The 14,887-nt window shown below is 37.3% G+C and overlaps 1 protein-coding gene across 2 annotated transcripts in view; it reads left to right on the top strand.

The window, feature by feature from the left end:
* RAD51AP1 (RAD51 associated protein 1) overlaps positions 1-13,930 on the top strand; it is a 31,034-nt gene extending 17,104 nt beyond the window's left edge. For both annotated transcript variants that reach the window (XM_045191156.2, XM_045191107.2), the window contains 3 exons: positions 6,372-6,530; positions 10,028-10,177; positions 12,742-13,930. In XM_045191156.2, the coding sequence (XP_045047091.2) occupies positions 6,372-6,530; positions 10,028-10,177; positions 12,742-12,878 (446 nt within the window). In that variant the 3' untranslated portion in view covers positions 12,879-13,930. The remainder of the gene's footprint in view (positions 1-6,371; positions 6,531-10,027; positions 10,178-12,741) is intronic.
* The last annotated feature ends 957 nt before the right edge of the window (positions 13,931-14,887 follow it).

The raw sequence follows: 14,887 nt of genomic DNA on the forward strand, positions 1-14,887 counted from the left end.
TTCTGGGTATATATGCAAAAGAATTGAAAGCTGGGTCTCAAATATTTGCACACCCTTAGCTGCCTTATTAACAGTAGCCTAGAAGTGCAAGCAACCCAAATATCCATTGATGATGAATACACAAACAAAATGTAGTATATACATACAGTAGAACATTGTTCAACCTTAAAAAGGAAGTCCTGTTACATGCTACACCGTGGATGAGCCTTGAAGACTTTGTATAAATGAAATAAGCCAGTCTCAAAAGACAAATACTGTGATTCCACTTATATATGAGATAACTAAAATGTCCAGTTCATAGAAACAAAGTGGGATGGTGGTTAGCAGAGACTGGGGCAAGAGGGAATGGGGAGTTGTTCAGTGGTACTGCATCTGTTTTGCAAAATATAAAAATTCTGGAGGACTGTTATACAAAGAATATACGTACTTAACATTACTGATCTGCACACGTAAAAATGGTTAAGATAGGAAATTTTACGTTACAGTTTTTTACCACAATTTAAAAAAAATTTAAGGAAACAATAAAAAAATAAAGATAAATAAATAGCTTGGTTCCAGGTTGTTTTCTTACTTAAATCTGCATAAGCAAGTACTTTTTTAGATGAAATATGAGTCATGGTTTTGAGTTCTGTACAGGTAAGCAGTGAATTAGGATATAGAAAACAAGGAAAGTAGAAAAGAAAACATTTGTTGAAATATGAGTGCTTCTGAAGTTATGCTGGATATGAGGAATGCAAAGAATATTTCTAACTGAAAATTACTCTTCCTTAAATTCAAGACCTGTTGTTTGGGGAAAATGTGGTTGTCGAATGGTGATTTTACTTTTAGCTCTGGTAATAAGGGTTGTTTTAACTGTAACCAGGACAATAATCACAATGGGAAGCCATTGTGGTTAAAATTGATTTGTCAGTTAATGGAATGTTTGAGTTACTGGATGTTAGACTGATTAAGACTTTGGGAGAAAATGATGCTAGTGGTTTATGTAGTAATAGATGCTTAAAAATTCTTGTGTTCTGTTTTGCAAGATGTGAAAGTTCTGATCCTCTCACATCACTTGTAGACTAAAATGACTGTTTCTTTTCTAGATCTTTGTGTGCTGATTTGGTTTTTTTCCCTGCTTCATTTTTATGGTTTCCACCAAACAACAAGTACAGCTATTCTTCCTTTAAAAAGACGTGTGATCCAGCCCTGACAAGCAGGCCCTCAGCCCTTACAGAAGGCTAGCTCATTAGCTTGGGGAATGATAACTGCCATCTAGCCTGTGGTGTGGATGTACAAATTAAGCTTTAAGTAAAATTGTTTCATCGCCTCTCTTACTTTCTGACTCCTCTTTTGTCCCCCCACCCAAGAACACAAGAGTCTTACGCTATCTTGTAAGCCTCCTTAATCTACTCTAGCCAAGCCTGTTTTACTTTAAGTTGAAATATAAACATATTCCTCTTTGCTTAGTGTACTTTCAGTTGCAATGCAGTCAGTTTATTTTCATTCACCTTAAGCCCAGAACGACTAACAACTCTCCAAACCCCTCGGAGTTGCTTTTTATTATACTTGAATGTGCGACTGGTGTCATTTCAGGCAACTGGAAGGGTTTTTTTTTTTCTTTTTGTTTTCTGTTTGTTTGTTTTTTGAAGCAGCATTCTTTTCTTTATGTGACATGTCAGGGTTTTCCTCCTGCATTGGCTCACCCTAGATGAAAGTGAAAATTGAAGCAAACATAACCAAAATCTATAAAGTGTTTGGGCCTTCCAGATTTTCTACTCTGGTATACTAATTACTTGGGATTCTGGGATCCCCATCTTTCCACCTCCAAATTATTTAGCCACTTTCTCAGTTGACTGATGAAGATCAGTTTGACCCCATCTTTAGGTAAGCTTGCTCGGTAGAGTTACACCCAGCTCCTACCATTTATTCTCTCCAGCCAAGAAAAGAACACTTGTAATACCAGAACTATTGAATACATAGCAAGTTTTGTCCTCCTATATTTTATATTCTAAACTTTTGGAGAAACTTCTCCCCTACTTCCCATCTCCCTGAACCTAGATGCTCTTGGGACTCTAGCAATAATTACTTGATTTTGCAAAGTACTATTTATAACAGCCTTTAAGCCATCTGCTGACCTTAGATGGCTAATTCTATATAACACAGTAATCGTTAGGTAAACATGTGAGTTAATTACTCATATATTTAAAAAAATTATATTCGTGTGGAAAGAATGATGGAATAAGGAAATTATGCTTTGAAAATCATAATGACCATTGTTAATTTAGGCAAAGATCATCAATGGAAGGCTGTTGAGGATCTTTACAGTGGAGAATTCAGGCTGGCCTCAACTGAACCAACAAAGAGTGGGACAACCACACGTGTGCTTTCTGATATAAAACGAAGTATAGAGCATCACCTGTGAGGTGTATTCTTACCAAAAAATAATAATGTGAGCCTGATTCTGATTGAGTCCTGAGAAAATTCCAGCTCACAGAAAATGCAAGAATAAATTAAATGACACCATGAGGAAGAAAATAGACAAATCCAGAATGTGGGACATTTTATAGGACAAATCCAGAATGTGGGACATTTTATAGGACAACTGACTTGGTTATTTCAACAAGTCAAATACATTGGGGGAAAAGGAGGGGATGTTGTTCTAAATTAAAAGTGATTAATATGAACTGGATAGAAGATGATGCCAATAAATTATTATTAACATTGTTAGATATGATGATGACATTGTTTTGTTTTTTTAAAAAGTCCATGATATTTAGAGATGCGTTCCGCAGTATATAGGAATGTAATGACATGATGCCTCAGGTGTAATATATTCCAAGAAGGAAAGGGAAGAGAAAAGAAGAAAAGGGAGGTAGATAAAACAAATACACCAAAATATTGAGGACTGTTGAGGAGTTTATTACCTACTGTTATGTATGTTTGAAAGTTTTCATACATTTTTATCTTTTTATATAAAATATATTTCATATAGACAGGTAGGTAGATGTCATGTATGGTGGCTGTAACAGTGGTTATCTCTGAGTGGTGAGATAGGGTGGGGACCTTCTTTTTGCTTACCTATCAGGTATTCTCCATACTTCTTCCAGAACAGCTGTGCCTACTTAACATTCTATCACTGGCTTATATCATCCCCTGCAGCAGAGAAAAGAGTTTGTGGGGAATTAGAAGTATGTCCCAAATGAAATCATAAAGCAGTATCTGTTAAGATTGTTGTGGTATGGTTAATCTCCATTCAATTCCCAATGCACTTCTGTTCTAGAATGTTGAAGTTTATGTGATTATGGAAGGTGTACTGTTATTGATACCATCAAGGTTGTCATTGTAGAAAATGTAGTTAATGTTATATCATAACATTCTTTCCAAAAGTTACTGAGTTAAACTGGTAAAATCAGAAGTAAAGATTACTAATGGGAAATTATAATGCTAATAGTAATGGCAAACAATTCTATTTTACTTGCCGTATAACAGATGTTATTCCACATGTTTTACCTGTATTAACTCTTTTAATCCACACAACAACCCTGTGATGTAGGTTTTGTGGTTATCCCCTCTTTATACATAGGAAACTAAGGCACAGTGCAGTGAGTGAGCAACTTGTCAGAGGTCACACAATATGTAGATGGAGGGGCCAGGATTCAAACCCAGGCACCATGTTCTCCATAACTACATTGTTTCACATGGGAAATAGCTTAGCACAATGGTACACAAGAACTTGGTGTGAGACTTCTGGTCAGGATGGCAGCGTAGGCAGACATGGTTCACCTCTTCCAAAAACCACATCAAAATTACAACTAAAATATAGGACAACCATCACTCAGAAATGCCAGAAATTGAGATGAATGGAAGTCAGCTATGGAACTAAAGAAACCACATCCATCCAGACTGGTAGTAGGGGCACAGACATGGAATGGGTTTGTCCAACACTCACATGTGGTGGATAAAAATTCAGGAGGGATATCTTGGGAGAGAGGAGGTCAGCCCCATGACAGGCCCCCAGCCCAGGGTTCCAGTGCTAGGAAGATAAGTCCCCACAACTTCTGGCTGAAAAAACCAGCAGGTATTGAGTTGTGGAAGAAATTGCTGGAGCCCCAAGCAGTTCCTCTTAAAGAACCCACACACGGACTCACCTACTCAGACTTACTCCTTCTGAACTCCAGCATCGGGGTAGCAGCTTGAAAGGCATACTGGGAAAAACCGAAGTTCTGAGTTCAAGGTGAGCAGAGGCCATTGTCCCTTTTCTAAACCCTCCCCCCAAAGTGCTGGCAAACTGGTGCCATAACTGAGACTCCATCAACCTGGCTAACACTGTTTGACCTTCTTTGGAGTTCCCCAGAGACTTGCCCCACACAACTTACAGGCCCACCCAAGCTGCTTTTCCATATGAATGGCTGGTCTTGAGTCAAGCTTTATAACTTCCTAAATCCTCTCAAACAAGCAACAGTTGGCCTCAGTTAGCCCTAGGCATGGCACTAGCAGCAGCCAGTCTAGATTCATAGCTTGGTTTTGCATGGGAATCTCTAAACCCAGCTAAGTAGCAGCCATCTCAGATTGCTTTATAGCTCAGACTGGGTGACTCCAGGCAAAACATAGGTGGGGGTTGACCTTAGCCTCCACCATCCAGGGAAACCCCAGGGCCTGAACACCCAGTAGACAGATACAGACCACATTGGAGCACCACTACCCTGTCGCTGCACTGCTGATCCTCTATGGAGGGCGGAGGTTGGTGGTCAGTGGTCACAGCCAATCTTTGCCAATCTTTGACCTGGGTAAATCCTGCCCAACGACCTGCCAACAGCAACCAAGGCTCAACTACAAGAGGAGGTTGTACTCAGCCCACACATAGGGTGCACCTCGAGTACCTAGCTTGGGTAATAGGGGAGGCTGTGCCACTGGACCCCATGGGGCACCTACTACATTAAACCACACTATCAAGACATAGAGTCAAAACAGCTCTGTCTAATGCAGAGAAACAAACACAGGGAGGCTGCCAAAATGAGGAGACAAACATGCCCAAATGAGAGAACAGATCAAAACTCCACAAAAGAGCTAAATGAAATAGAGATAAGCAATGTACTAGATGCAGAGTTAAAAACACTGGTTATAAGGATGCTCAAGGAACTTGGTGAGGACCTCAATAGCATAAAAAAGATCCAGTCAGAAATGAAGGATACACTAATTGAAATAAAGAACAATTTACAAGGAAAAAACAATAGAGTGGATGAAGCCAAGAATCAAATCAATGATTTGGAACTTAAGGAAACAAAAAACAATCAATACAGAACAACAAGAAGAAAAAAGAATCCTCCAAAATGAGGATAGTATAAGCAGCCTCTGAGACAACTTCAGGCAGTGCAACATTTGCATCATATGGGTGCCAGAAGGAGAAGAGAAAGAGCAAGAATTTGTAAACCCATTTGGAAAAATAATGAAAGAAAACTTCCCTAACTTGGTAAAGGAGATAGACATGCAAGCCCAGGAAGCACAGAGAGTCCCAAACAAGATGGACACAAAGAGGTCCACTCCAAGACACATCATAATTAAAATGCCGAAGGTTAAATACAAAGAGAGAATCTTAAAAGCAGCAAGAGAAAAGCAGTTAGTTACCTACAGGGGAGTTCCCATAAGACTGTCAGCTGATTTCTCAAAAGAAACTTTGCAGGCTGGAAGGGATTGGCAAGAAATATTCAAAGTCATGAAAAGCACAGACCTACAGCCAAGATTGCTCTACCCAGACAAGCTATCATTTAGAACCGAAGGGCAAGTAAAGAGCTTCCCAGACAAGAGAAAACTAAAGGAGTCCATCATCACCAAACCATTGTTATATGAAATGTTAAAGGTACTTGTTTAAGAAAAAGATCAAAACTATGAGCAATAAAATGGCAAAAAATACATGTCTATCATCAGGTGAATCTAAAAAATAAACTAAGCAAACAAGAATAGACAGAATCATGGGTACAGAGAACGTTTTGATGGTTGCCAGCTGGGATGGTGGTGTAGGGAATGGGTGAAGAGGTGAGGGGATTAAGAAGTACAAATAGGTAGTTACGGAATAGCCATGGGGATGTAAAGTACAGTAGAGGAAATGGAGTAGTCCAGAAACTTATACACAGGACCCATAGATATGTACAATGGTGGGGGGATTGCTTGAGGGAGTGGGGGTTGCTGGGTAGAGGTGGCATAGGGGGAAAATCAGGACAACTATAATAGCAAAATCAATAAAGTATAATTTAAAAAAGAAAAGAATACAATAATTAATAAGTAATAATACAAGAAAAAAAAGAATCTGGTGCAAGAGCTGTAGATAAAGTCAAGGCCATAGAAACCTCACTTTTTATAACAAAGGTAAAGTATATTATCTTTTGTTTTAGGTGAAGATTCTGAGGATGATTCTGATATTAGTGAGAGTGAAGATAATGATGAAGACTTCACTGTAAGAAAAAGTAAAGAAATTAAAAAGAAAGAAGTGAATGTTAAATCCCCAGTTGAAAGGAAAGAGAAGAAACCTAAATCGAAATGTAATGCATTAGGTAAGCTTCGTTCAAAACACTTTGTAAAGAAAATGTATTTGGTTTATTTAATGGATTTTTCTTATCTTTGCCTTTGTTCTCCTTAAAAGTTTGCCAGTGTCATTTCTGTGTAGTTAAAATACATAGAAGAAAGCAGGGTGGGGTGGGGAAAGGAGAACAACAAACAAGACTAGTAAGCTCCACTCCAAGTCTAGCACTTTCTATAATTACCTCCCTTTAGCACTAACAGCCACCCTCTGAGATAGCTGTTATCACCTGCATTTTACAGTGAGAAGGCTGGGGCTCAGGGAGGTTAAATAATTAGTTGGAATTCTTACAATTAATAAGTGAGGGGCTGGGATTTGCATCCCGGTTTGTCCATTCAGGGCCAGAACTCCATCTACTGGACAACATTTTCTTCAGGCAATTAAACAGGCAACTTTGCATGATTCTAACTTCTTGCTTTCATGCTTGATTAATATTTGATTTGAGAACACTTTTGCCACATGTTTAGGGCCTTTTTGTTTTTTTCAAAACAAATTCTGTTACAAACCATTTTTACAGGAAAACTTTTGCGATTTGTGATAATTTGAACATAGAACACCTGCTTCCTCTGTAAAAGAAGTTAGGATGTTTTTAACTGACAATATATGATAGATTATTATAACATGTAACTTTCATTAACTTGATTTGTTTTACTTACTGATATATATATTGATGTCCTATTTGCTCAATATAAATGCTTTTTGAAACTAAAATTTCCATTATACAGATTGCATTTATTAATGGTGAGAATTGTTCTTGCCTTAAATACCATGGTGTTGAGTACTTGCTAAGAAATAAGAATTATATACTGATTGAGTTACAGTCTTCTGTCCACTGTATTCTGAATTAATGAGGTTTTAATTATTGTTTTTTCAATTAATAGATTTGTTAGCCAGAAATTACATTTCCAGTGTAGGGGTTTTTAGAGATAAAGTTGTGTATTAGTTTCCAACTGCTACTGTAAAAGATTGCCACAGACTCAGTGGCTGAAAGTACCACAATGTATTATTTTACAGTTCTGCAGATCACACGTTAAAATTGTTCTTGCTGGGGTAAAGTCAGGCTATCAGTAAGCTGTGCTCTGGGGAGGCTGTAGGGGAACTCCATCTTCCTGCCTTCTCCTGCTGCTAGAGGCTGGCTGCCTGCGTGCTTTGATGAGATGCCCACTTCCATCTCTGAAGCCAGCAATGTCAGGGACCTTTCCACCTCACATTGCGCTCACTCTCATCCCTGCTTCTCAGTCTCACTTATAAGGGCCCTTGTGAGAACATTGGGCCCATGCAGATAATTCGGGAAAATCTCCCCACCTCAAGATCCTTAACTTAAAGGCACCTGCTAAGACCCTTTGCTGTGTAAGGTAACATATGCACATGTTCTGGGAATTAGGATATACACATTTTTGAAGGGCCGTTTTTCTGCCTATCATAAGCTAATATAAAAACATCATTTTTTTTAATTTTAATTTTTTATTGTTATTCAGTTACAGTTGTGTGCCTTTTCTCCCCATCCCTCCACCCCAACTCAAAGAGACATTGAAGTTAAGAACAATCTAACAATAGTCAGGGGGGAGTGGGGAGGGGACAGTGAGGAGAGGGGATTACAGGAACTACTATAAAAACATCATTAACAGTATGAATTTATTTTATATATTTTTAGATGTCTGTTCTTCCCCAAGACACTAAATACTAAAAATAAAATTTTAGTTTCCAAGTTGTAATTTACTTTCTATAAGTAAATAAAAAAACTTTCTATAAAGTTTTCTATATATTTTGGAACAAGTTGCTTCACAAAGAATTTTAATATATAGTATTAGAAGTATAGTTTAACTCCCAAGTAATGGGATAAAGAATGAGAAAAGATGGGTTATATTTCTCTTTCTACTAATAATGAGTAACCTTTGAGAGTCTTCCATCTGGCACATGTTACAGTTTTTTTCCTTGGTAGAGAAAATTTCAAGATTTGCACTGTTTAATGTGGTAGCCACTGACCACTTGTAGCTATATTACATTTATGTTAATTAAAGTTAAGTAAAATTAAAGATCAGTTCTTTGGTTTTGCTAGTCACATTTCAAGTGCTCAGTAACAATATGTGGCTAGTGGCTATCACACTGGACAGCACAAAATATACATTTCCATCATCACAGAAAGGTTCTGTTGAACAGTGCTGATCTAGGGAACATGTGTTAATATTAAGAAGACTATACAGTGAAAATTTTCACATTCATACGTATTTAGGATGCCCCTTAGGTAACTCAAAGCAAGCATAATCTGAAAGCAGATTTATATTTCACCTGTCTTCCTCCCTTTATTCTCCACCCCACCCCCCGCAAAAAAAAAGCAAGCTGACTCCCATTCTTGTGTTTATTTTCTGGGGTCATACACCACCAAGCAGTGTACCCCTGATAGGAGCTTTCAAGTCATGATTATTTCATGTCCATCACCACCTCCCCCCATCTAATTACTAAAAGATGCCTAATCTGCTATTTTTTTCCCTCCTTCTCCCGCTTAGTTCAGGCCCTTATCACCTCTCACCTGGACTGCCATAAGAGCCTTCTCAGAGGTCTACTTGTTATACACTACCATTAGAAAGATGTTTTCAAAATGCAAGTATTCCTGAGAGAAATTAATGCATGACTCCTTCACTGGTATGCAGGCTCTCCATCAACAATCTGCACCTTCTCTATACCTCTCACCTTCCCAGCCCTTGCCGTTCTGGCTGCAGCCATACTGAGCCAGTAACTGATCCTGGAACTTGGTGCATCCTCTGGCTTTGTTCTTACTCCTTCTGCCTGGAGAACTTCCTCTAACCTTCCAGCCTTGATTTGTTTGAAGTTAACCTCACCCACCTCCCTGACTTCTCAACCTATGCAGATATACACACAGAGTAGAGGTTCCCTCCGACTGTGCGTATCTCCAGAGTCTGTCATCTCTCTCTTATCACTGCATTATACACATCTCATTATTCGATGCCCTTTCCCTGGAGTCCGGTGACTGGACCATGGAAATCCCTTGGGAGCAGGATCCACGAGTTATGCTCTTTGTGGCCCTGGAGCCTAATACATTGTCTCACAGGTCCATCCTGATGAGTAACCATTGTGTAATGTTTAGAATGATAAACTTTGGAGTCAGACCTGTTTCCTAATCCTGGTTATAACATTTACTAGAGATCAAACTACAGGCATTTTGCTTAACCTCTCTGTTTCCTTCTCTGACAGTGAAGATAGTGATCTCTGTATCAGAGTTGCTCTAAGGATTAAAGATAAAGTATATAATATTTTGGATGCACTGCCTATCATAAATGTTCATAAAAGATGGCTATTCTGAGGCTCTCAATAAATGTTTATTGATTAATAAGAGTTTTTCAAAATGATATTGCCTTTTTAATATTTATAAGATTATATAACTTTTATGTATTCATGCTAGGTTTAATCTTCATCTAAGACAAACTATTTTATCTGTATTTTTCAATTAAGCAACTTCAGTAGACTCTGCCCCAGCTGCCGTCAAATCAAAATCTCAGCCTTCACCAAAAAAGGTTTCTCGTTCTTCAGAGGCTTCTAGGAAACCATTGCAAATATGCAGTCCTTCAGCTGAAATCAAGAGACCTAAGTGGGTCCCACCAGGTATGGTATATTTATTGATCAAGGGGAGGTGCTTGGAAAATTATTACTGGTTGATTGTTTTCCTAGTTGTAAATGTTATACATATATAATGTATAAGGTAATGTTATTACCTTTTCTTCAAAACCAAGGTCTTGCCTTTACTCATCATTTTATCATTCCCTCATATTGAGCATTCAGATTGTTTATTAGTTTTTTAATGTTATAAATAAGGTTGCAATGAGCACAAGCAACCTTATTTTAGAAGTCTGTGGTCACATCCTGATTATTTTTTAAGATAAATTCCTGGTAGGAAAATTACAGTGTCAAAGAGTGTTAGCATTTAAGATTTCTGATTCGTGTTTTTGGCAGCAAATCTGTTTGTTCCCGACCTGCTGACCTCCATAGTCTAGCTGGAGCATAAGGGCCTATACACGGGAATTCCAGCATTTAACAAATGCCCTAGCAAACTCAACCTCCAGCTCATACAAACTTGACCTCTTTTTGTTTTCTTTTTGTTTCACAGCCAAGTATCACTGATGCTTCCAGGATTCTTTGATTCTCACACTACTTGGCATTACTAAAGCCCTAATCCAGCACTGTTCATTTTTTACCTGAACTGTGGGTGACTTGCTTCCTAACTAGTTCTGTCTCCACTTTCCCTTGTCAATCATTAATTGCTCCGTAAACACAGAGCCTCTCTTCATCCAGTTTTCCTTTTCTAGCATGTTTTTCTTCATTTGTCCCCTCTCCTCTGAGTCATCCCATGGCTGCTCAGGTTTACTTCTTTCCAGTGACATTTCTTGATTGGTGCACAGTGGTAACTCCCCTAGTCATAACTAGGTATTAATAGACAGATTTAGGCCTGAGACATGATTATTTAATTTCTCAGTCTTCATTTCATCAGAAATACTAGGCACTGTATAATCTTTAAAGTCTTTTCTGGTTTAAAAAATCTAAGATTTTAATGGGGACTTAAAAGTGTTTTGGAGAATGAAAGGTTGTTAGTGAATTAATGATGCTGTGTCATTTAAAGGATGATCCTTAGTGTATTTCTGAGGACAATCAGTGATTCCCCAAAGAAGGAATTAAAAAGAAGTGAAAAAATGACTAGAAACTCAAAGGTAGCATAATCCAAAATATAAAAAGGAAATAAAGGAATGATATGGAATGGATGGATAAAGAGTGAATATCATAAAGCACAAAGTGCTCATAGACTCATTGTGTGAAAGGGTAGGGCAACTAACGGGAAGGAATTGGGCCCGGGTCGCAAACCTGAGTAAGTAGGGTCCATGCCCTTTGGAAGGGAGCAGCCATTGCTCGGCTCCAGCTAATTGTTTACGTGCAGGATTATTGGCCTGTTATTTCCAGACCTGATTTTTCTTCAGGAGAAGCTAGAAATCTAGATTGTTTAAAATGTGAAATCTAGTTTTTAAAACTCAACTTTTTTTTCTACATCATGTGGACCAAACAATATATCTGAGAGCTAGATTTTACCATCAGGTTGCTCGTTAATTACTGTTTTATTTAAATGTGAGAAGACCACCAGGATCCCAGTAGGAAAATCAACCAAGAACACGAACATACTAATGCTCCCAAGAAATACAACTAGAAATAAATGTGAAAATAATTTCAGTCTCACTGGTAATTAAGGAAATGTAAATTAAAAAAATAAAATACCATTTTATATCTATCAAAATAGAAAGTAATAAAGCAGTATAATCCAGGACACCCTGAGCTTTGGGGTAGCAGATATAATTATTTACTACAAATTTATAACCCCTGTATAGGACAGCTTGACAGGATTCATAAAAATAAACCTGTCTTTTGGGAATTCATTCCTTAAAAAGAATTCAAAAGAAGAGAAAAGTAGTAAGTGGTCAGATTTGTATAACTATATAAAAATGGTGACAAATGAAACAGTCTGCAAGTTTTTCCAAAAAATTGGAACCATGGCACATATGTGAATTAGCACTGATGAGTCAGGCAGTTAGCAACACGGGAGTGCAAGTCTTCACTTGAGTAAAGTGCACACAGTGAGTCTTCGTGTACGGTCCTGACGAACCGTGAGCCATTATGTGGATAAATTTTGAAATTTAATACTCAGTGGAAATAATTGCTATGCTAGAGTGGTAGTATAAATGAAGCCAGTGTAAATAAATAAAAACAGTACTTGTCATGTTTAGTCATATAGTATTTGAAAAAATAGATTATTTGAAAGGAGTACTTGTAAAAATTGCAGGATTTTAAAAAATACATTAGATTTTTCTACTATTTTAGAAATGACGATTGCATTCATTTTTTTCCCCATTACAACCAATGTTATTTGCTCCCAGTTTATCTGCTTCAGCCTTTACGCTTAAAATTTTGATGTCATGACCTTGCCTTCTGGGGATGTTTGAAAATAGGTGATACTATATTTTTTCTACCCTTTAGTACTTTCCATTACTTTGATCTTGTTTATAACTTGATAGAACCTGTATAGCAGAATAATGCTTAACTACATTTATTGCTTCATTTATTTTATAAATTCATTTTTGTTAAGAGATTTCTAACATTATCAGCATCGGTGATATGTTTTCTTTCAGCGGTATCTGGAAGTAGCGGCACCAGCAGCAGTCCACTGGCAGGGGTGTCTGTTAAGTCTCCAAATCAGAGTCTCCGCCTTGGCTTGTCCAGATTAGCACGAGTTAAACCTCTTCATCCAAATGCCGCTAGTAGCTGAATGTGGTGGTAAAGAAATGTTTGGTTAAGAGAATCACAGTTTGACAGTGTGTTTATATTTGATTTGTATTTATATTTGAAGGGGATATTGTATTATAAATGAATCGTTTAACATAAATTATCTCTACCCGGTTTGTGATTATGTTCTCTGAAAAGCTATTCAAGACTTCAATTAGAGCAAGTTTGTTTATAAGAATTCTCTTGTAATGTCATTTCCTTCTGTATTCTTATGTGTAGTAAGTCATTGTCATTAAGTGGTTGTCTCTTTGAAATGGAGGAAGTCCACATTACATGCTGTTTTTTTCTAGCAACATGAGGTTTCTTTCTAGCTTTGACTAGTTTATGGCTCCTTAACTTTGTTCAGAGTTTATCTGGCAAAAGCAAACATCCCCATCTTTTGTAGGAGACATTTCTGAAGTATGTTACTTAAACTATATTGTCAGTTTTATTGCCAAGATGTTTATTATTTTAGCCAAATACTTTTAAAGAATTCAGAATGATTTTACACATTAAAACAGTTGCTATAATATGGCATATGTCTCCTACTTAGATACAGACGGTTATTGTATAGCAAATAGAATTCATGACATTTTATGAAGCCCTCATTGTCAAAACCTTTAATAAACATGAAAAAGTTTTGATATACTCCTTTCCTTTACACCATTGTTTCCATCTGTCTCTGTCTGCATTTCATGATGAAATGAATGCTTAGCAAAAAACAAGAGCATTTTGTGGTAAATATAAGTGGTGGTAATCACTTTTTGTTAAGTCATTGCATTAGAGGGTAGCAGTCAAGTACCTACCTAGACATCCCTATTGTGATATTAGATAATTTAGCATTTCAGGAAACTTACACCTGAATTTGTTGTGAATAAAAATAGCAATAGATATTTTATATTTATAGCAAGAATTTCAACCAACTCCTGATCACTTTTTAATAAAAATTCTTCAAGTCACATTAACCATTACAAAATGTATAATATGTAGCTCCGTTCTTGGATTATGGAAACATCTGTGTTAATATGAAAATAAGTAATTTAGATTATGATTAAAGTGAGCATTTACTTATGGCTATTGTTCATTTTTTTATTATCTGGTGTAAATTTTTATACTGTCATATATCACCTCACCTACTCCCTCACTCCTTTTTAAAAAACATTTTCCAGTTATACAGTATTGAGATGTCCTCTATGATACAGTTAAACAATAAGCACGTATTAAGGGCCCACCCTGTATTAGGTACTGAAGTCATTGATTAATCATCTGGTACCAGCTTGATGAACCTGTTTTGTCCATGTTATTCATAGTTTCTATTGAAAATTACCCCAAAAATGCATTAAACTGGCCTTGTAGAAAGCATTAACGAGCTTCCTGTCGACAGATCCAGTGCATGTTTTTCTCATCTAATCTTATAGACCTTATTCATCATACTCTGCATAATACATTTTATTTCGTGGGCTCACTAACAATATTCTTCCATAATTTTCTCCCCACCTCCCTGCTTACTCTTCATTATTTTGCAGCTTCTAATCTTTTGTGTCACCTACCCCCATTCCTCCCACCATAGTGTCATAGTGTGTGATTCTATTTTTTTAATTCTGCCCCTTAAAAAAAAAAAAGGAGATAAAAAAGCTTAGGTGATTTTAAGCTCCAGTGATCACCTATGTGACAAGTGACTGTCAAGTCAGGATCTTTAGTCCGTATCTTGCTCTGCACAAGACCTGTTTCCTGGCCCACTGATAGTTCATTAAGTCATCACTAAATATTATCTCCCCCTGCCCCAAAGTCTTCCCTCCTGCATTTTCTGTTAGTAAATGGCACCACCACAAACTCTGGTGCCTAAGATATCGTCACCACCTTCATTTGCCAAGCTCTATTTTCATTTTTTCAGCTGCTCAAAACTCTTTCACCTTCTTCTTGCTGTCCCTTGCCTGTGCATCCTTGCCTTGATTCTTAACCTACTCCAGCCTACTCTCCATGCCATTACTGCCAGAGAGAGTTTTCTAAAAT

Source organism: Desmodus rotundus, chromosome 3 (genome assembly GCF_022682495.2).
Source record: "Desmodus rotundus isolate HL8 chromosome 3, HLdesRot8A.1, whole genome shotgun sequence".
Taxonomy (NCBI): Eukaryota; Metazoa; Chordata; class Mammalia; order Chiroptera; family Phyllostomidae; genus Desmodus; species Desmodus rotundus.